Below are 23,199 nucleotides of genomic sequence, written 5' to 3'. Positions count from 1 at the left end.
TATAGAGTTCCAATTATTATACATATAATCTCTTACATGTGCTACCACTTCATCAGTTACAGCAGCCATAGCCAGAGAATGAGCAGAGGTTTTTGCTGAGCTGTCTGCAATAACGTAGTATCTTTTTCCTGAGTGATGACAGCTAATTTAAAACTCAACCTTAACTAGTAATGGCTATTCCTTCCAGTATGAAGTACTCCAATTTGCTAGGATTGAGTGTTTCTCAGGTCTGTTTTTTCATACTGCTCTGCAGACTATGATATACCCCTTACTGTCTTCAAATTGTGCTTTATATTATGTTATTCACATTTGTCACATTAGGTTCATTTTTCTTTTTTCTAGTTCAAGCCCTGAAGTTATGAGAAATGAGAAAAGGCAGTTGTATATACTTGTTGCAGAGCTTCCTGGTCCTGTTTCAAGTGAAACATGGGTTTACTGGTTGATGTGCTGTGGGACAGGTAGCAACACTGTGAGGCCTCCCATACTTTAGGACAGGGAGTGTGGGGAGGTCCTTGATTTTGCTGGGAGAATGTTCCTCATGTTGACCCAGCCCAGAAGACTCTGCCTGCTTCACAGAGGAGATTTACCATTTAAAGGAGTCCCTCATACCTGAAGGGAATGGAGTAATTCATAATTGTCTCAGAATGTTAAGGACCGTTTGGACTCCACCTTTAAATTACACAACAAGACTTTTACTCAGTGGTTGTGGAAAGCTGGTGTAGTCACTTGAAGAGAAATTGTACTGGTGGTTGTGTACTACATAGCTAAGGACACACTTTGCTGTTCAGGTGAGAGGAAATCTCAGGATTTAATTTTTAAATTGATCTTCATAATAATACTATATTTACATACAGATACTTGGGCACAAAGACCTGGTTTCAGTCTTGAAGCAAATGTAGGCTCCTGAGGTTTCTTACAATCTACTACTTGAACTGTAAGAGATCACTCAGAGATGAATGTTGCTTCTGTGCTCTGTGTGTGTTGATATTTTATTAAACACTAAGAGAACAATCTGTTAAACTAAGCTTTCAAACTGTGCAAAGAAGTAACCATATGGTTAGGAATTTGTTTGCTGCATTAAACTCTCTCACATCAATATAACCAAGAAAAGAAAAAATAATGAGGCTGTCACTACAACTAAACTGAAAACATTAAACAATTGCTGTCCTAAGCTTAAAAAATGTCTGGACTCTGCTGGAACCGATTGTTCATCTATGAAATGAAGCCTCTGAGATAGTCTGAAGAGAAAGGAAAAGGGGCACTGCTGAAGCCTCTTTGGCATATACCCAGGTGACATACAGACCCAACACACCCATGTCCTAGATTTGAATATAATTTGTGGTATCCAATCAGGCTGACTGTATAAACATATCAGGGAATATTATTAGTTAATTCCTGCATCAAGTCTGTAACCTCAGATTTAGCTATTTCATTTAGAAAGGTGTTGTGATCAGTCTCACCTCCATTCCTGGAAAGGTGATGAAACAACTTATCTTTGGTGCTGTGTCTAGACATATAAAGGGTAAGAGGGGCATTAGGAGCAGTCAACATGGTTTTACCAAGTCATGTTTAGCCAACCTGATGACCTTTTGTGAGAACATAACCAGCTGGATAGATGATGGTAGAGCAGTGGATGTGGTTTATCTTGATGTCAGTAAAGAATTTGACACCATCTCCCACAGAATCCTCAACAGCTAAACTGAGGAAGTGTGGTCTGGATGATTGGGTAGTGAAGTGGATTGTGAACTGGTTGAAGGAAAGAAGTTAGACAGTTGTGGTCAGTGGGGCAAAGTCTAGTTGGAGACTTGTATCTATTGGAGTTCCTCATGAGTTGGTACTGGGACCAGTACTATTCAATATATTTATCAATGAGCTGGGTGAGGGAACAGAGTGCACTATGAGCAAGGTTACTGACGACACTAAACTTAGAGGAGTGGCTGACACACCAGAAGGCTGTGCTGCCATTCAGTGAGACCTTCATAGGCTGGAGAGGTGGGCAGATAGAAGTTCAATGAAATTCAACAAGGCAAGTGTGGAGTCTTGCATCTGGGAGAGAACAACCCCATATACCAGTACAGGCTGGGGGCTGACCTGTTGGAGAGCAGCAAGGGGGAAAGAGATCTGGGGGTCCGGGGGGATAGGAAGATGACCATGAGCCAGCAATGTGCCCTTGTAGCCAAGAAGGCCAATGGTATCCTGGGGTGTATTAGAAGGGATGTGGTTTGTAGGTCGAGAGAGGTTCTCCTCCCCATCTACTCTGTCCTGGTGAGGCTGCATCTGGAATATTGTGTCCAATTCTGGGTCCTTCAGTTCAGGAGGGACAGAGAACTGCTTGAAAAGAGTCCAATGCAGGGCCACAAAGGTGATTAAGGAAGTGGAACCTCTTCCTTATGAGGAAAGGCTGAAGGAGCTGGGTCTCTTTAGCTTGGAGAAAAGGAGACTGAGGGGTGACCTCATTAACATTTACAAATATGTTAAGGGCCAGTGTCAGGAGGATGGAGCCAGGCTCTTCTCGTTATGTCTAATGATAGGAGTAGGGGCAATTGGTGGAAGCTGGAGCTTAGGAGGTTTCACGTAAAAGTGAGAAAAACCTGTTTCACTGTGTGAGTGACAGAGCACTGGAACAGGCTGCCCAGAGTCTCCTTTGCTGGAGACATTGAAATCCCACCTGGACACATTCCTGTGTGATGTGCTCTGGGTGACCCTGCTCTGTGAAGGGGGTTGGACTAGATGATCTTTTGAGGTCCCTTCCAACCCCTAACATTCTGTTTGTGGCTGTGAGCCTGCCTTGTCTTCTGTGCTTTGTTTAGAAGAGGGACAGGGGAACAAAGATGGCTGTCAGCACTTAGATTTATATGAAGAGCTTGAGTATGTCCCATTTTAATTCACAGGTAAATATGCAAAATCCATTGGAAGTTTGCTGTTATGAGCCTCAGCAAAATGATCACTATACCTTTTCCCTCTAATTTTTCTTTTATAATTGTATCTCACTTATTTTTAACTCCAGGAGAACTACTGAAGTCAGACTTAGATTAACTCCAAGTTAACTTAGTTTAACTTAGTTAACTTAGTTTAACTTGCCTCAGCTTTAGAGTTACTTTGTCTCCTGGCTTTTGTTCATGATGGAAATGACATTGACCTTAAGCCACTTAAACCATGGGCCATTCTGTTTATTGTAGAAGTGTGGGGGGTCAAAGTGGAGGAAGGAAATGCCAAGATTTGGCTTTCAGTTCTGTAGGAGTTTTGAAGAGTGAGGAGTGCTGGGAGCATGCACAAGAGCCAGCTTTGGGCTGTTGAACTCTGGTCTGTGAGTGTCATCTTAAAGATGGGGTAGGGGTGCAGTTTGGAGTGAGTGGCTCACGTTTTTCACTCATAAGAGCACAACTCCCTGAATGCTCTTCTTCTCACTGGCTCAAGACATTGCCCTGTGGTGCTGCTGTCCTTGCCTGTGGGACCAGAGTAAACAAATTTGCCCACAGTCAGCCAAAAAATTGAATTTTGGCCAATGTACCAAAACTGAGTCTTGCATAAATCACTTCATCCAGGAATCTTGGCTTTCTTTTCTGATAGTCATCTGAGATGAGCTTCATCCTTGTCTGTATTATGCATTGATGTTCTGACACAGCCAAGCCCTTGTTCCTTTTAGCAGGTACATGTCTCCTCTTGAAAAACACTCTTAGGTCAGTGGTGATAGAGATTAAATTAATGGGCTTATAAGGTATATTGGAAATGTAGATTTATGAAAATTGATTAGTTACTCAACAGTTTTGAGCAAATTTAAGACTCAGTCCTATTCTCATTCCAATCTATGAAAATGGTGGTATTAAATTATGAGGGCTAATCTCAGAACAAGAAGGTTCTTGCTGTGCATTAAGAGTATATGTTCAGTGCGATCATGAAGAACATACAGTGAATGCACAGTATGGTTGTCTACAGGGAAAACAAGTTTGCTGTATAGAAATGTTTTCATTCTATAAATTCAGTGACTTAACTTTTGCACATTTTTTGTTGTTTTGTTTGGGTTTTTTTCTGTAAGCAAGACCATAATTACATTTGAAATTATGATTTGTCTGTAATAAAAAAGAAACATTGTGGTTGTAGGAGATTGTTGAGCTAATTGGCATTAAATAATTTATTTTAATTAGTCATATTCCGGAGGATTAAAGAAAAAATCCTCATAGTGAAGCTGCTAAATTGATCAGTATACTTAATCATCTCTATGTTTTTTCCCAAACAGGCAGGAGAAAAACATTATCACCCAACGTGCGCACGATGTGTCAGGTGCAGTCAGATGTTTGCAGAAGGAGAAGAAATGTATCTGCAAGGTAAAAACAAATCTCAAAATCAACCAGTTGCACTTGGCAGCATGGCCCTCTTACCAATACCTGCTAACATCTCTGAGCTGTTTTGCACATATTCTCACGTAATAACTGTAAGAGAAGGTGAAGAATGCAGTGTGTAGGCTCAAGAAAAGCAAAAACAAATGCTTGTTGCTTCCTACTGGCAATTACTTCTCCCTCGGTTCAAATCCAATAGCAAGTGTGAATCATAGAAAGGATGAGTGGCAGTTATTTCCTGCAGATGAAAGTGCTTGACAGTGAAGTCTGTAAAATTTTCAATTTACTGAAAAAAATGTGTTTTTTCTGCTGTGATAAATAGCCCAGGTGAAAGTTAACATGCATGTGGCACAGCAAGTTCCCTCAAGCTGTTGTTTCAGTCCTAATCCAGTTCTGTGCCCAAATACCCACAAAGGGTGGAGAAGAGGATGCCATGGAGCTGAAGCCCTTACCATACTATATACCTACATCTTAGGCAGCCATAAGCTCCTACAGGAGAAATTCAGTGTTTCTTCTCAGGGAATTTCAATGGTAATAGAGAGGGAATTGCAAAACAATTTATCCAACAGAGGGATAAAAAAATAAAATATATATACATAGGAGATAAATCATCTGTAGCAACTTCAGTTGTACTTAACTGATCAAAAGAAACAATGTTTACATGGTTAAATACAGGGTCAGGCACCAGAGAAAATGAAGGCCTGCATCTTTGACGAATCTTTTTAAAGGAAAACAGAAAAGAGAAACTCAGTAGGATGTGGGAGCTGCAAGGCTGGTCTATTATCCTAAAATCACATGCTTGCCCAGATCTGTATTACAACTTTGCAATTGTCCACAGTTTTCCAGAAGAGTACTTTGAAATAATGCATTAAGCTGTAGAAGTTGGACTTTATGTAAAACACAATAGTGGTCTCACTAAGATCTAATTATAATTTAGTATGTTCTTTAAAATGACAATTTTATTCTCACTTTGGTCTACAACAAGAACTAGCTCATTAAAGGACATAATGATTCTTGTCTGTGCTCATGGGTTCTCCCTCAGAAGCCAGAAAATGTTGTGGTTCTTCCAATTGCAAAATAGCTTAGTGGTACTAAAACCCCCATGGAAATCAATGCTTTAAAAAAAAAAGATACCAAACTACCAATTTGTTTCTAGATTTCAATCCCTCTGAAAAAGGGTTGCAATGAATTATCTTTTTCAGTTCAGTTAGTTGTAAGGGTGGATATTTGTTACATTTTGTGCCGATTTTTAATTGAAATAATCACACTGTTCTCAGGTGTTGTTAATTTGCACTTTAATTAACTTTATTTTCTTATGCATGAAACATTCATACCAGCTTAATATTGTACACTTTTTATCTTCACATGAGAAGAGCAGTTCCCATTAGAAACTGCTAGTAACATCTTGAAAGATCTGTGATTAGGGTTTTGGACTGCTTGACTTGATGTGTTAGATAAATCATGTGTTAATAAAAAAAAAAGAAAAAAGAATTACACCCCAGGGTTTTGTAACTTATTCTTCATCTTCTTAATTAATGTAAAGTTCCTTTAGGTGTTGCATGTTCCTTAGCAGAAATTGAGTCTTTAGTGGTCATCCACCAGATGGCTGTTGGATGAATGAGCTGTTTTCTTCAGTATGAAGGAGTTTCCCAGCCAGTAGTCTGTGATCAGAGATAGGAGTAGGTAATTAAAAAAAGTTGATCTGGTTACTGCTTATAAACCACTGAGACAATTTACATCAGTTTATGGAGCAGCTGGAACAAACTCATTCAATGGGCAAGCTCACACCCACCGTAATTGGAACGTAAATAATCATTAAATATAAAGGTGCTATAAAGACAGGATTTTAGTGGTTTGGTGAACCCCAAAAATTCAGTAAGTTAGTAAATATAATTTATCTAGTCTGTACTTACACATAGTCTTTTGCTACTTGAGGCTGAATTAATCTGGGTTATTTTTGTGAAATGTATTCTAATGATCTCCATCTGTCTTCTGGGATATAGTCGTTCTGTTTCTATCTTGTTTCCAAAATCCACTGGTTAGGAAACTATCAAACTGCAGTGAAAACAAAACATTTCCAATAAATCTTTTGGGTGCTCTCCACCCAGTATAAACATGAAATATTTATAACACTAAAGTTCTCAACTTCTTATTTAGTCAAGCAGAAGTTGCAGTGCACTGATATTATTTAAAGGTATGGAGCTTCAGCTTTAGGCTTCTCAGAGCTCAGACTGGCATAAACATAAAGGTTCCATTTTACTATTAAAATTTACAAGTAATTATTTTATTTTGTATAATTACACATTGAACTTCCATTGAACACTGAGTATTGAACATTGTGTTCAACTTTTTGTAAGGTTTTTTTGTGGTGTTTTTTTTCTGGCTGATGCAAAGGTATTAGGTTTCTTTCTCACACAGTTACTTGTATCTCTGGAGTTCACAATCCTCTCTTCATTACTTACATGCAGTAGAGAATTAGTTAATTCTGTATTTTCTGCTTCCTCCAGGGTGGATATTCCCCTGAATTAGTATTTTACTTATGAGAGATAAACGTGTAGGCAGTGCAAGGTCAGTATAATGAATAATTCACAAAGACTGGATTTTCAGCTAGTGTTAGATACCTCAATGCTATTTCATTCCAGCCCAGTGTGCTCCTTAGTATGGACTGGGCCAAACTATTGCAAGAGTATGTTAGGAAGAGTACAGGAAGTTCCAACTACATAAAAGGAAAAAAAAAATACCATGACAGTGGAACAGGTTACTCAAAGATGCTGTGCTATCTTGATCTTGGAGGTATATAGAACCCAACTGGGCACATCCCTAAGCTGCCTGCTGTAGTGGGACATGCTCTGAGATGGAGATTGGGCTGGAAGAGCTCCAGAGATCCTACATCACACTTCTTAGGACTCAGGTTATTATGTTGATCTCATATATTGAAGTAAATGTAGCTTTCTGAAGTGCACCTAGTCTTTAAAATGCACATGATCAAGCTTACAGATATTCACAGAATCCTAGAATGGTTTGGGTTGGAAGGGACCTTAAAGATCTTCTATTTCCAAACCCCCTACCATGGGCAGGGACACCTCCCAGTAGACCAGGTTGCTCAGAGCCCCATCCAACTTGGGCCTTGGACACTTCAGGGAGGGGCCTTCCACAGCTTCCCTGGGCAATCTGTGCCAGTGTCTCACCACCGTCACTAAAGAATTTCTTCCTGATGTCTAATCTAAATTTACCCCCTTTCATTGAGAAGCTGTTGGTTTTAGCTTTTAAAATATCCATGAACAAGTGCATGCAGTGGAATTGGTCAGTATTCTGTGTCTTATAAAACCTTATGGGACGGTTTATTAATGTTCTTATTTTAAAACTCTGAAGGTTCTTATTGCAGAACTTTAAATTTAATTTTCAGGTACATCCATTTGGCATCCAGTTTGTAGACAGGCTGCAAAGGCTGAAGAAAAAAACAAGGCAAGAATACCTCATTTTTACCTAATGTTTTTTCATTGTCATATTGTTGTCTGTCCCCTTTTTTTTTTGCCTTTTTTTTTTTTTTTTCAGCAGACACGGAGGGGAGGATTTGGATTTTTTTTACAACTGCAGTTTTAAATTTGGAATTACAGAAATCTGTTAGGTTAATGTGGTGTAATACTGTCATCTTAATGTTCTGTGATTAAGTGCTGCAACTTCAGGAGAATGCTGGCCTAAGAGTTACATGTCGAAGCTAAATAAGGAAAAAAAGTTAATTTTTAACTTCTGCCTGATTATGATGTGATCAGTACATGACCCCTTCTTATTTTATGTGGCTCTGCACTTAAAAGAACAGAGGATTTTCACTGTATTTGTTTTTACATAAAAATCTCTCACTGGAATTTCTTTTTTATTTTCTTGCTTGTACAATGTTGGCAAGTGAGCCCCAGCTGAACTTAATCTCTGGCTTCAAGTACCTCCTTACATTGGGTGATTTGTGCATCCTTTTGTGTGCAAGAGTAAAAAGGGGGAGTTCTGGCAACTGTAATAATTACCATGTTAACAGATGAATACACTGCCCCCAGGAAACAAGAATTAATCTGTAGCTGGGGAAATGATCTCTCTGAAGTGGTGGGACTGAGATGCAACTGCCTAATTTAATGCAGAGGCTAATTAGGGGGTTTTCCAGTTCTGCTGTTCTCCGATGCTCCAAGTGGTACCCTTGGTGTCCTTGTTCAAAAAACCTCTGCTTTGATTCAGCGAGACTTGGGTGGAAGGACCATGAGATGAGACAGAGCAGCAGGCAGCAGCTAGAAAAAGAATGTTTTCAAATTTAGTGTGTTAGCAAGTACAACTTTGAGAAAATTACAGTTTTGGAAAGAGAAAATATTAAAAGAAATTGGTTTGGGCTTTACTGTAAAGAATCTTGGCTGTATTTTTTGTACCCATATGTTTGGAAAGAGATTTCTCTGGTGTTCTTCATAGCAAACTCTGAATATCAAATAACTAGCATTTCAGTATAAAATGTGTTGTTTAATATATGTTTATTTTAAATTGTCAAAATACTTTAGTAAGTGCTGCTGATTCAGCTTAATACTATTAAGCAGTATTTCAGACTTCCTAAGAATTTTATTCTGGTTGATTATTGGAAATGGCAAGGCCAAAACTCCATGTAATGTACTGAAAATGTAGTAGGTTTAGGTTTTTTCCTCTTCCTTCAAAGAAAGGCAGTGGACAAAGTTGTAGTGGGTTCCTACAGGCTGCCTTTTCCGCACAAAGACAAAGAAAATGTACTTGTAAGATACTCTGTAAAGGCTGACTCACAGCACATCTCTCCAACTGCTGGGAGTCTGCCCTGTCCCCAGCTGAGAGGAAGACATCTGTATCTGAAAGTCAGTGGGAGTTTTCCCTGAGTAGGAAAAAAAAACACAGAATGGAGCTCAAATAGTTTTTCCAAGACTAGTCATTTTTCCTTTTCTTTGGGTTTTCCTGTTTTTTTCAGTCTTTACACTCATTATTGAAAAAATAAACCAAGAAGTAAGGATCCTGTTTCAAAGAAGGTAGTAACGTTACTTTTCTATATATGTTAGAACGTTATAAAACGTTATTTTTCTATATATTTACATAGATACATGCACACCATGTAATTAAATAGGTGACAAAGGCAAAAGGAGTAAGTGTCAGCACACTCCAAAACTTTGAAGATGGAGTGGAAGGGAAAAAAGTTGTTACAGAGTGAAAGGAAAAAGAAGAATGATGGGAGAGAGATATTGTAAGCAGAAGGGATAAAATTGGAAAAGACAAATGAATCAGAGCAGCAAGAAAAAGAATAAGGGTTATCAAAAGACATAAAGGAAAAAGATGTAGGTGGAGGGGAGAATAAAAATGCATATTGCAGAGAAAAGAACTGAACAGAAGCAATGGAGTCAACTGAGGTGTGAATTTGTATTGCAGCAGCTACGAGATCTATGCAGCAGGCATGGGCTGGGCATGCTAAAAGGGGTATTGGGTCAGGAGGAGACTAAAGAGCATTTGTGAGAAGTGGAATGAGCAGGGTTTAATCACCAGGAGGAGAAATGGAACGATCTGTGGGAGTAACTGAATAGCATAAAGAATCATGGAAGCAATCTGCATAAGTACCTTAGAAAGATGAGGCTTTACACTTTAATTTCAGAAGATAGAAATGGTAATGATTTGTAGTTCTTCTTAAAAACAAGATGGCACCTCTAGATTGAGGAAAACCACTGAAAGAGCTCCAGGAATTTATTAACAGTTACTAAATACATTCAGCGCGGTATATTATGTGCTTTAAGGTAATGCTGCACTGTGTGATCTTAAAATACGCTCCATGGATGCAGATGGCACAGAAAGAAGCTCTGAAGCTTTATCCAGGGAATCCTGAGTGTGAATTGTCATTTGACTTCAAGAGGGTTTAAAAATCTGAAATAGTGTTGTTTTCTTCCAAGTTTTTATGTCTGTTGTGTTGTACCTTCTGGAGGGACATTGTGAAAAAGAAGTATGGTTTGCACCTCAGTGCCATTTACACAAGTTCTGGAAAACTGCAATGTGCTTTAACTGTGCAGAAGAGCAGTGCATTTGCACTGTCCATGTTGAATGATCATCTCAATGGCAGCCATAAGTATTTCTGAGAGTATTCTCTATTTCCATGCTGGTATATGGCTTATCCCTTAAGACGTTTTGGTCTTGTTCAGAGCCCCTGTGTGAGACTTCTGAAAATAAAAGGGAGAAAATTCCAAAATCCCAGCCAGGCATAAAAAAAAAATAATTAATTTAATCTTTATTATATAGATAAGTATCTCCATATACAGTCTCAGAGAAATATATAGGACTATTTGGCTTAAAGAAGCTCAGTGGAATCAAAGTTGTGATCATTTGAGTTTGTTTGCTCTGCTAACACAGTACCGTACAGATATATTCACATATTGCTTCTAAAAGGTAGCAAATACTTAAAAACTGGAGTATTGGGAAGCTTGCTACCCTGACTTGACAGGTTAATAATGCTAAAATTATTGTAAGGGTTTGAACAGTTGTAACCTTCAGGTCAGAAGTTTCAGCTTTTGGTGAGAGTAAATTATGATAATTCTGAGCACATGGAAAAATACATACTTTTTGTAGTCAAGCACAGGTTTTTTCCACAGATGCAAAATAATAATTTATTAAAAAATAACTTATCTGGACAAAAGAAGGTGTGAAACCTTCAATTTCAAAGTAAGATTTGTTTAAACTTCAGTTATGGATGTCAGGTCTCTTCACTCATGTTCAATATCATTGTGCCTCACAACCCTTTGTTATTTAAAATAAATTATATTTTTCATCATAAAGGAATCGACTAAAACCAACAGTAAAGGTCTGTCACTCTGAATGCCAGAATGATGGAAAACAGAGCAAAACCAGTTGAGTAGTAAAATCAATCTGGTAATATTAGTGTTCAGAGAGGGAAAAGCTGCCCATTGGGTGTCTGATGCAGGATGCTTTGCAGGATGTTGTGCTGTTTTCTGTGAGGGGAATGGCATGGTAGTGTGACATGTTCCAGAAGCAGTGTAGATTGGTTTGTTGGTATAACCTTAGAGTAAAAATGCTTCCACCATATCATCTTGTGATCCCAGACTTGGAGCTAATATAACTTGACCTGCCTGTGGTAAATGCCCAAAGGCTGTCCTGGCAGACCAGAAGTGATCCAGTGACCATTCTGAAGGGAGGGGAAATGAAAATAATCAGTAAAATAATTTCTGCATTTTCAAAAGGTCAATTTGATTGATTGCAAGTGTTCTTTTATTTCAAAGTCTTTGGTATGTCTGTGTGTTTTGAGCTCACTGTAATAGGCCATTCTTGAGTGGTAAAGATTTAATAAAATTGAATGTCTTGCACACTTTTTGAAGTAGCAGATTTTGTCTCCCTTTCCTCTGTTTCTTATCTGTTTCATTTATTTTGCCATAGGAAACAAGGACTTCATCTGAGAGTATTATTTCTGTACCTGCTTCAAGTACATCAGGTTCCCCAAGCCGTGTGATCTATGTGAGTATTTCAGGGTGAAGTTTGTTCTGGAGGATGGGAAAAACCCTGTGTGTCCTCCTACAGTTTAGTATGTTGTGTGGGACGCAGGTGTCTTCAAACCTCTGCAACTGGTGATTCCTCTGAAACAGAACTGACATATTTGAATACTGCATTTGCTATAACAGAATTCTGGGAGTTTCCTCTTACTTTTTGTGGTGTATTTATAGGACTTACATTACCACTAGGGCTGGCTTCTACCAAAGCATACAAAATACCACAGTGTGCTTTCTAAAAAGAAAAGCTTAAGAAACAGTGCAGCCAACAGGTAGATTACAAGCTTAGATTTTAACACAACTTGTCTAAATCAAGCTCTAGAGCCTGCATCTGATTGCTTATGAAAGCATGTGATTGTAAGACTCAAGCCCTGACAAATGCCAGTCCTTAACCTCAGAGTACCTTTGATGTGTTTATGGTCTAAGAAGCACTAGCTCTGGAAACTCACAGAGAGACTTCAAAATAACAAGTGTGATAAAGCTTAGGCTAAGTATTTTTTCAGTACCCAGTGTACTTTGCTTGCCATAAGCACTGTAGCCAATGTTTGTGGCCAAATTCTCAAGGCTACCACCACTGGATAAAAAATATCTTCAGGTGTGACATGTTCCATACAAACTTATCTTCAAATACTTCAATATTCCCAGGGCTATTCTTTGTCCTGTCGAGGCATCCCTCAGGTAGCCAGGTCCTTCTCATTGGGTAGGACCATATGCAGAGGACATTGCTGGAGATGTGATTGACTGCCAGAGAGGCTATTATGCAAAGTTTAAGGGATTTTATCTACTACATTGAGACAAGCAAAAGAGTTAAATTAATCTTTTTTCTTCAAGTAAAAATTACTTTAAACACAATATCCAGAAGAGCTGCATGCTGGTGGAAACCAGTGGTATATTCATAGGGAAAAAAAAGGCATTGCCTCAACTCCTGGAAAGCATTTAGTTGTGCTAGGAGCCTGTTATCATGTAGATACTTTTTTTGGCCAGGTGGTCTCTATCTCTCCAGCCATGCATCACTTCTTTATTTCTAGAAGCATGACCACATTTTTAGTGATGTTTATCTGACTTCTTGATGGTGCTGGTTTTAAAATGTTTGTGGTTGCAGCTTTAAATGTGCTGCACAGGCAGTTAAAAGACAAGGACAAGCTCCATTTTCTTTTTTCTGTTTTTCCAAAGGATATAATTAAATCTGTACAAAACTCCAGTATTTGTTTCTGTAATATACTTTGTAGTCAGCTGGGACTGTGAAAGAATAAAGTTCTCTAGCAAATACGAGTCAATTAGGAAAAAAAGATTCCCCAAAGGCGTGCAAGTTCTTGCTGTATCTGTCTCATCTCTGACTACTTAATAGTCAGAAAGCTGTGAGATTGATTAAATCCTATTTTGGCTTTCACAAAAAGGGAAGAAAAAAAACCTGAAAACATGTTATTGAATTTCTGTATCATCAAAGCAATTATTTGACTATCTTTTGCATCTGTTTTCTGTTACAGGAGTGTTAGGACATACAGACATGCTCAGTATTTGTCTTGGGTGCTTTCATGATTGGTTTTACCAAACCTAAATTCATGCTGCACTGAAAGGAAGGTCCCACCCACATGTGACCCTGTCCTTCTCCAGCCACATCTTCCCATCTCCACTTTGGTGCTAGTACTAGAGAGTACAAAGAGGTATGATCAGTCAGATTTGAGACCATATTCAGCTAAAAATAGCCTAGGAAAACATCCAGACAACCAAAGAGGGGGAAAAAAAACCAACCACCAGCTCTCTACATGTCTCAGATACTAATGTAGAAGGCTGAGCAGAGTGGGAAGGCACACACAGGACAGCCTCTTCCAGCAGTAGATTGGATTCAGATCATTCAAAGAGTAAAACTGTATCTTAACTATTGAGCTCTGTGAAGTATCCTGTTGGACAAAAGAGAAAACAGTAAAAAGTTTAGGAACTGTGAATTCGTGGTCCTCATACTCTCAAAGGCACCAAGTCAGAGCAATAGATTCATTCTGAAAAACCCACCATTGCATGGGAAATATGTCCCTGGGTCATGGTTGAGTGGTCAGCTATGGAAAGATGAGGAAAGCACGTTTGGACTAAACCTGAATGGGGTTCATGCAGGTGGTTTACTAAAGCTGTGCTACTCTTTCTTCATCTGCTGATATCAGACTTTGATGTCTTCTTGCACTGAGAGATGACATAGGCCAATGTCCTTTGAAGTTAGTGGGCATCTTTTCATTAACTTTAGTGATGGCTTCATTATATTCAGACTGAAATTTGTCCCAGTACAGATGTCCCCTCGGAGTCCCTAACTTCCCCTTAAAAATCAGTTTATTTCTAAATCATGCAATTAAATAGGGCTTAAATGAAGTGCTTTTTTATACTTATTTATTTATTTATGGCGAATTAGGAGCTCCCTGCAAAGATATATATCTATCTGGAAGGTTTGGGTTAGGATACGTAGCTGTGTTGTACTTTCTTGTACTAGGAATAGAAATCACATTATAATTTTATACTATGCTATTATACAATTGTAAAATTACATACTCCAAATGAAATAGATACTCTAAACTTAGAGCATTGTTTTAACAGAATCCAAAATACCAGATTATTGAGGAAATGTCTTAATTTGAGCCTTCCCTAGCAGATTTGAATTCCACTCATGTAGTTGAAAGTAGGTGAAACAAATAAAATAAAAAGCAATGTAGGTTGCATGTTTGTAGAATTGAGTTCTTAGAAAGCAACTGTATCTCTAAGGTGCTTTTTATCCAAAGTTGCCTACATTTTGATACTTAAACTGAAAGGAATTGTGTAACTTACTTTTAGTCCTGACAGTTGTGATGTGTAGTGAGAGGATCTCAAGTTGCTTTCTAGGTGGAGAAATATGGGGTGAAATTGTCATAATTCATATTTAAATACTCCCAATTCTGAAATTCTTTGGGTTCACTAGAATAATCTCCACATCCCTGAGCACCTTTAAAAATAAATTATCACAGCCTCCTTGGCCTTCCTTGTAGGGGCAATGCTCTCCAAAGGTTTCCTGGAACAGACCTGATGGACAAACTCTTCCTTATCTTTGCATGACCTGTCTTTGCATCACAGCTTGCCACTGGCTTCTCAGGGGGGAGGAGTTTATTCTCATTAAGGTGCTATTTCATTGCTCTTGAGCTTCTTAAAGTATCTGCAAGTAAGGCGAGATCTGTAGATCGCTGAAAATCACGTATCTGATTAAAAAACATTTTTTATTAGTTTTGAGGATGAGAGTATGTGATGGTTATGACAGCTTTGCTCCACTTTGTTATTTAAGAGGAATCTTCCTCCTTTCCATGTGGCTTACATTTGCACAAATTCATACATCATTTTAGAAAAAGGGTTAACTGAAAGTTGTCACTCCAAATTTTTCCCATATGGTTAACCTTATAGAAAACTTCCCTGGAAATCTGTTGAACTTTCCTCAACTCATACTAAGAAAAAAATATAATCATGGCATACACAAATCCTGGATACTTTCATATTTTTACATGTGGAAAACATTATTATAAGTTTTGCAGATTATCATATTGAGATTTTTAGAGAATAGCAAGTTTTGTTGCCAACAAAGAGCTTGTCATTCTGTAAAACCTGAACTGAGAATAAGACAATGACTCTGCCCATTTCTCTACTCTCAATGTGGCCAACTTGTCATATCTACAAGACATTATATGCTGGATAAAGTTTTGGTGCAGGTTACCATTATCCTAAGGATAATCTCTGCAAATGTGGCATTTTCATAATTACACTTTTGGAATAAGCATAGTAAGAGGAGAACGGGGAGCAACACAGCCCTTTCCCTCAGTATGTGAGCCTCATCAAAGGATTTGAACTTTACTTAAGTGGCATTTGTGTTCTTCCAGACAATCTACCATGGTGCAAATCCATCATCTCCTGGTTTGTGACCCATAATTAAGGGCTACTTAGACATAGTCAGGAAAGGAGGTGAAGCTGTGGGACAGTGCTGAATGGAAAAAATTAAAGACCTGGCATGTTTTTCAGCATCTGGAGAGTATATGTTAGAAAGACATATTTGATTATTCACTACTGCTTGTGGGAGGTGAACCCTGCACACCAAAACCACTTCAAAATAAAGGGCGTTTTGCCTAAGAAAGGCGACAGTGTCTTTCCCCATGTCTGTGCAGCTAGCACTACTGGGATATAACCAGGGGAACTGGAATGATGCCCTGCTACTCCTATTAGCCAGATGTGAATGACAAAGAAAAGCAGAAAGCACCAGTATGCAAAAAGGAAACAGTAGTAATCTTTAGCATTGTGTAGTAAATAGATTTCAATGCGCACAAACATAAGTCATTTATGATGATGTTGATGACTTTTCTACCTGCACTTATCTGTCCTTATCTGATTGCATCCTGATCATTTTCTTTCTTATTCTCACTGCTTTCTTTCCTCCTTTTCTTAGGCAAAGCTTGGAGATGAAATTCTTGACTACAGGGATTTGGCTGCTCTTCCTAAAAATAAAGCCATCTATAACATTGACCGCCCAGATATGATCTCCTATTCTCCATATATCAGTTACTCTTCAGATGACAGGCATAGTTACGGGGAGGTACTGAAACATGGGTATTTTTTTTTACTATGCATTTGAGATTTTATGTGCATCATTAAACATGTTGCTGAACACTTTTAAACATATGCATAATTAAAAAGAAAAATAACTTTTATAACTTCAGCTGAGTCATGTCATCCGTTCATTCACTAGGCATTTTAGCCTCCAAAACACAAACAAGATGTTAATTTCATTTTTTAGTTTGTGGAAGTTAAAGAATTGTTTTCTGTGATAATTTTTAAACAGATGACATGGTCAAAATATGTTTTCCTGTGAGAGGAATTCTACATGCATGCGGTAGGAAACAGGAGCCATTGCTAATTATAATGCCAAAATCAGAAGCAAAGCCCAATGTCTTTCATTATTATTTATTTTTTTTTAAAGTGTACCATGTTATTTTGGTAATACAACGAGACCACATTCCCATGTACAAGTTTCTTTCCACTGTCCCTTACTAAAAGTTCATCCTCATGTCACACGTGCATTTCTACCTATTCATATGCAGAGCTAATATTATGCAGTTTTTGCTAATGAAATCTAGTTTAACAGTCTTACTAATATTAATTCCTTTTTTTTGGTGAAGCATATTTGTATATAACTCCTGCCATGCAAGTTAGCTTTTCTTTCTAACCATATCTAACTTTTGTTTGAATTCCTGATTTCTTTTGTAATTTTAGGTACTTTTATACAAATCAAACCTCTTTCATGTGCTACATATATTATCAAGATATATATGGTCTAGAATGGAAGTCTGCATTGTTCTCTATAGGTGTCAGTGAATGGATAGAAATCCTATAAATAATAGTCATACTGTTTCTAATAGCCCCAGTCCTACTGTCACACATTGTACACTTAATTAACTACTAAAGTCTTAGTATTACACCCAGGTAAATTGCAACACCTGTTAGATCTTCCAGCATCTCTTCCAGCCCTTCTTTCTACAATGCTGAACCCTGGTAGCTTTATTGTAGTACATGCTAAAAGAACTAAAATTGTACCTGCTAAAGGCTTTAAATGGTATTTAGGTTTCTGAATTCACAAAACATAAAGCTGCTTTCCAGCCCTGAACTTGTGGAGTATAGGTATTTCCTTTCTGTGTTAAAATGTGTGAGTGCTGATAATGTTACTGGCCCTCCTCAGCTGCCTGTTTACATGTAGGATTGGCAGAGATGACAGCCAGGTGTGGCAGAGGTCCATAAACTAAGCAATCTTCTGCCTGCTCCAGTGAGGACTTAATCAATGGCAAATAAATGGTTATAAAACCATCACATCCAACATAAATCTGTGTTGCTGCTGGAAGGAGTGTCCCTCTGCCTGCCCTCAGCATCTCCTCGGTCACTTGCTGCTCTCCTGTCCTTTGCCAGAGCACGTGTCCGTGTGGCTGTGCCAAGGCTTAGGTTTATTCTGGGCTCCTGGCGTGATCTGACCCTGGGCTGTCACTCAAAGGCTGGAGATCCTGCAGGTGGGACAACTGCCTGGTGGTTCAGGGAAGCTGCCTGTCTTAGTGGGAGCCCTCTGGCCTTTGCTGGGACCCAGCAGCTGTGACCTCTGGGAATCTCAGTATCGTACTTTTCACGAGGGGGTTAGAAGGTAGTTGCAGTTGAGCTCTAAAACCTCAACTAACCAAAAAAAACAACCAACAAAACAGCACAGGAAAGAGGGTATTGCTGCTGTCACCTCCTTTTAGTGGGTAGCTCAGTGATTCACCCATGAGAGGAGGAATTTATTGGGACAACTGGAGGCATCGCCCTTTTCAGAAAATATGTACCTTAACAGAAGATAAAAGGAACCACACCATGAAAGAGGGCCTTCTCCCTTGGGGCTGGAGAAAAGGCCTTGGTTCATGTTTGAGAAGCAGCCCAAAACCTGCTTGGAAAACATCTGTTTGCTTGCTTCCAAAAACCCATGTGGGCCCAGGAAGTGGCATCTCCTGCAACCACAGTTGCTGGCATGTGGATATATTTAATCAAGTGTTTGGTTGTATTTAGGCAAGCTTTAAGCTGGATGTATTTCTGAACAATTATGGTTAAGATACCCGCCTTAACATGGACCAGCCAGTTTTCTGCTTTCAAAGATGGGCATCTTTTAAAGCTCACACCGAGTTTAATGCACATCTGCTCTTTCCCCAGAGTTTGCAACACAAACTTAATGCTGTCTCAGGTAGGTCTGTGGGCATTCATGGCAGCAAGACCCCTGTGTTTTATCTTAAAAAAGACCACCCCACAACAAAACAAAAGGGCTAATGGCAATGGTTCACATCCAACATGCACATTTTCATGGTGCTGCAAATATGTCCTTGATATTGTTGGGGGCAGGGGGGAAGTCCTGTCTTCCAAATTTCTTCCAAATATCTGCAGCTGCAATAGTTCTAGTAGATTTGCTCAAGTAACCAAACTGAGCATTTAATTTTGAAAGGAAAATGAGTGAATAGTGAACTGACAAATTACATTATGTTTAATTAAAAATTAAATAGTACAGATATTATTCTTTCCTCCAAAATAGCCAGCTCTGAGCAACGGTGTTCTAGTCCAGATTTTGGAGGTACTTAAATGCAGCTTTTAATTAGGGCTTGTGTCTAGTCTCAGGCAGTTACTTTAAATGGGGTTTTCCCTACTAGTAGCACTCCTTGCAATACAGGACTTGCCTCACCAGGCTGCAGGGTTTTGTTGTAAAGAAATCAACAAAAGCTGTAGATTAAATTATTTCTATTTTATTCCTTATTTACTTACTTAAAAACAGATAAGAAAAATTTCCCTAGCTTAATTGACAGGTATTTTTCTTAACTGTATCATTTGTTGTACATGGATATCGTTATTTTAAGAGTAGTTCTTCTCACAAGTAACATCATGCATGAATTTGTTTCACTAATTTGTTGTGTGTTGCTGTTTGCAGTCACCTCAGTTGCTCTCTCCAACACCTACTGAGGTAATCCCCAATGCCTTCGTTGTCCTGTTCTGACCCATGTTGTGATGCATAAACCAGGTCATATTGATAACCAGCAGCATCTGAAATATGGAGTTTGCCTCCTACCTCTACAGTGCATGGGGTTTTATAATTTATGTTTTTCACAGTGTTACTTGAATACGTGCTCTGCTTCTGGATTGTCATCTGTATGCATCTCCCTTCACTGTCATCCATGTTCCTGCTTTCCAAAATAAAGGTTGTATTGTGGTCACTCCTTCAAGCTCTCCTAAATAAATTACATTGGGAAATATTATTTATGGTTACATTTAAAGCTGTCAGTGTGAATTGCCTTGAAATAATGCTTGGCATAGCTTTTTTTTTGCTTTTTTTTTTCTTTTTTATTCCACAAATAGTTAAACTATTTATACTGTTTGTGTACACATGCTATTAAATCATTTGCACATACCTGAACTTCTAGTTCTATGTATTTTGATGTGCATTAATGATCAAAGCCAGTCATTGTTTCAAAATACATCACTTGGAAGCAATGAAAGCATTTCACACAGCTTCCCAGGTAGTAACTCAGTTACGTATCACAGGCTAATTTCTTCATTGTCCTGGTTTTATGTTAAGAGAAATGTATTTCAAAATTTTGGAAATAGTGGAGAATTGTGAATTTTCATTTAAGGATTGTAAATAGCCAACTGTCCCTATAAGCAATGGTTAAACAGAGAAGTTGACCAACAGAAATGTAATTTAACTGGTAGTTTTAAAATAAAAAAGTACTTTATTTAATCTTGAATTTCATGAACTTGATTGACTGTTCCTTACAGAGACACAAAGTACACCAGAGGTAAGGTCTGAAATAATCAAATATGAAGTCTTGGTGTTTTGGAAGATTATAATCATTTCCTTTCAATTAGCTAACAGTTAGCAAACATTCATGCTATTGCATTCCAGAAGTGACAATGATACAGAGGTTGATGCTGCCATCGTTCGTATTATGTGAATTCTCCAGGTTATCCAGCTGTGCCATGCTTGCTGTCTTTCTCTGAAGAGTCTGTGTCCAGGTGCTCAGGCATCATCATCTTCAAATTTGTTACCTGTTTTGTTGCAGAGATTTTCAGTAGTGGAAGATTTAACTGGACCATACAACTGGACACATCCTTGACCATTAGCTAACACTACATGGTTTTTCAATATCATGGCAACACTTTACTACTTGTAACTCTCTTCACAAGGGCTAAAATGGGTATTAAATTGTGTGGTTCCTTCAGGAGGGAAACATCTTAAACTGGGCATAGAGGGATCAATGACAGAATGCCTACAGAACTCTGCAGGCTTTGGAAGGCTCCAGCTTTTCTTTTTTTGTAACTTCTTCTGAAATGGATGCTAACTTAATGCTACTTGCCACTATACAAAACTGATTTTTGAAAATGCAGTGTGTGGGTTGAGGTGAAAGGCATGGAGCACATTTGAGACTGAGGAGAAGAACTGATGATAGGAGAACACTGCACATCTCCACAAAGTCAAGGATAGTCCCAGAAACTACATTCGTCTAAAAATGGATGTAATTAAGTTGTTCTGGTAGGAACCTGGGAGATGATGATGGGGCTAAGTAGGATCTCCTGTGTGTTTAAATGATGAATGATCCAGTGCAACTCACACAGGTGCCTAAAGATGTCCCAAGATTCATGACAAGTGACTAACCTCTTGGAATAGGAAAGAGGAAGCATTTTTTGGAGTATGACTTTCCATAAGGGAGCATCTGCAGGTTTCCTTGATTTGTTCTAAGTTGATGTTAAGTTAGGTCAATTCTTGCTTGTCTTAAAAGAAACAAGAAATTTGAATTTGCTTTTATAGCAAGGTTACAAAAAAAGTTATTTCCACTTAGCAATGCTTTTACTGTTAAGAAGACACTACATGCAAATTGCAATTGTCATTTAACTAGCTGTAGAGAGTGTGGGCTTTGGAATGGGTGTATACGGTTTTAAGTGGTTGAAGCCAAGGATTTAGTGGGAAATGGGTTGCATGACTTGCTTTGCACAGTACTGCAGTATTAGTGCTATATATCAGAGATTATATCAATTACCTATCTAGTAATGACACTCTTGTAATGTGCTCTGCTAGGCAATTTGTAGAGCAGACGTGGTTGTTTCTGCGATGTAATGAAGCCAACAAATGCAGATATATGTGTTGCCTGTAACCATAACACATCCATTCATATGGGTACAAAGTGACCATAGTACTGTCATGCTAACCTGATCTCATCTTCTGCCCATCCATGTATTTTCAGGGAATTTTAATGTCCTGAAACAACACTTATACAGTGTTATGTACTTTTCAAATTATATCGTAATTTTAAATTAATGTATGTGCTGACTTTCCTGGGAACATGACCATTCTCTGGCACTTGCCAAAGCTCCTTCGGTCACACTGTGATGGAGGTGCTTACAGCTAAAAGCCACCTCATTTCATTGGGACTGCATGGAGCATTACGACAACATCGACATCCATCAACGTGGCACAGAAATGTGCAAAATAGCATCTTCTGCCTGTTTCAGAAGTGATTTTTCTTCCTTAGTGACATATATTTCCTCTCTTCCTCCCAGGGTGACCAAGATGACAGATCTTTCAAGCAGTACAGGACATCAAGTCCTAGCTCTGCTGGCTCACTGGGCTATGGTCGCTACACTCCAACTTCCCATTCTCCTCAGCATTACAGCAGACCAGGTAACTGAAAAGCAGCCTTACTTTTTCTCTAGATTTCCCCACTAGTTTGTCTTATGCCCTAAGTAAGATAGACTCTGGTAGACAGGGTTTTAAAGCGGAGTAGTTCATTGAAGTGATTTATTTCTGGGAACAGAGTGTCCCATGGGGAGAAAGGAAAAAAATACTTCAGGAATGAGCATCTAAGAAAATGAAGTCATCTAGAAATACTGATTTTTTGTATCTCTAAACAGAAGACAGAACAGTTTAAAGGCCTCTTGTAAGGCAAGTTTATGGTCTGTGTCTCTTCTCTGCAGTGCAAGAGCTGGAGAAGCGAGTAGTGGTTCTGATGGCTGGATTTTGAAAGCCAAGTTGCTTTAGTTGAGAAGCTTATAACGTTATTTATTGCAGCTTCATACTGTAGTGGCAGCTGTGGTGGTGGTCTTGTACAGAGAGGAGTGATCACCCTGTTTTGATCTTTACATGGGAGATACATACAAAGGCTCTTTTGTATTTGGGCATTGTGCAGAGTTTTATCCTTAGAAATAATCAACTAAATTGTTCAAAATTCATTGTAGTTTTTCTTCAGTCCACCAGTTGGGTGGAAAATAGAGCATTTGTATTAATTTCTTGGTGTCTTTTAATTTAATTTGGGATACTTTGTAATTATAAACTAGTTTGTAAAGTTGCGAGTGCTTCATCTTCCCAGTGGGAATGAAAATTTTATGGGTAACACAAACCATTTTTACAGGATTTGAATATTTGCACTACATAAAGTCTTTGATGAAGTGGAAATGAGATTGACTATCAAAGATCCACTAGAGAAAAGATTAATCCCCACTGAAGGTTTGGCAGCTGTGTCATGCTTAAGCTTAGCTGCACACTGTTAAAGCAAGGAGGAAAGACGAAATTCCAAATGAATTCCAATGTTGTACAGCTTCATTGAAAATTTGGAAGATAGTAATCTTAATTGCCACTTTTAATAATTGCCATTAGTCCTTCAAAATGTGTCATTGGGACATGATTACAACAAAGCAAACCAAGATGACTTCTGAGAACGTTTTTCAGACTAATTAATCAAATGTATAACTTTCAGAGCTCAAATAACTTCTGGATGTTTCTTCAAATG

At 38.4% G+C, this 23,199-nt stretch overlaps 1 protein-coding gene across 1 annotated transcript in view; it reads left to right on the top strand.

Moving 5' to 3' along the window:
• The window catches only part of ABLIM2 (actin binding LIM protein family, member 2), an 86,769-nt gene that overhangs the window by 27,788 nt on the left and 35,782 nt on the right, over window positions 1-23,199 (top strand). The window contains exons 5-10 of the mRNA XM_010003121.1: window positions 4,238-4,325; window positions 7,744-7,802; window positions 11,760-11,837; window positions 16,311-16,457; window positions 19,350-19,382; window positions 21,974-22,094. Of these exons, the coding sequence (XP_010001423.1) occupies window positions 4,292-4,325; window positions 7,744-7,802; window positions 11,760-11,837; window positions 16,311-16,457; window positions 19,350-19,382; window positions 21,974-22,094 (472 nt within the window). The 5' untranslated portion in view covers window positions 4,238-4,291. The remainder of the gene's footprint in view (window positions 1-4,237; window positions 4,326-7,743; window positions 7,803-11,759; window positions 11,838-16,310; window positions 16,458-19,349; window positions 19,383-21,973; window positions 22,095-23,199) is intronic.

The sequence above is a fragment of the Chaetura pelagica genome, unplaced genomic scaffold (assembly GCF_000747805.2).
Source record: "Chaetura pelagica isolate M959 unplaced genomic scaffold, ChaPel_1.0 scaffold147, whole genome shotgun sequence".
NCBI lineage: Eukaryota > Metazoa > Chordata > Aves > Apodiformes > Apodidae > Chaetura > Chaetura pelagica.
Note: the sequence above shows the minus strand (reverse complement) of the source record. Positions and strands in the feature narration are given on the sequence as shown.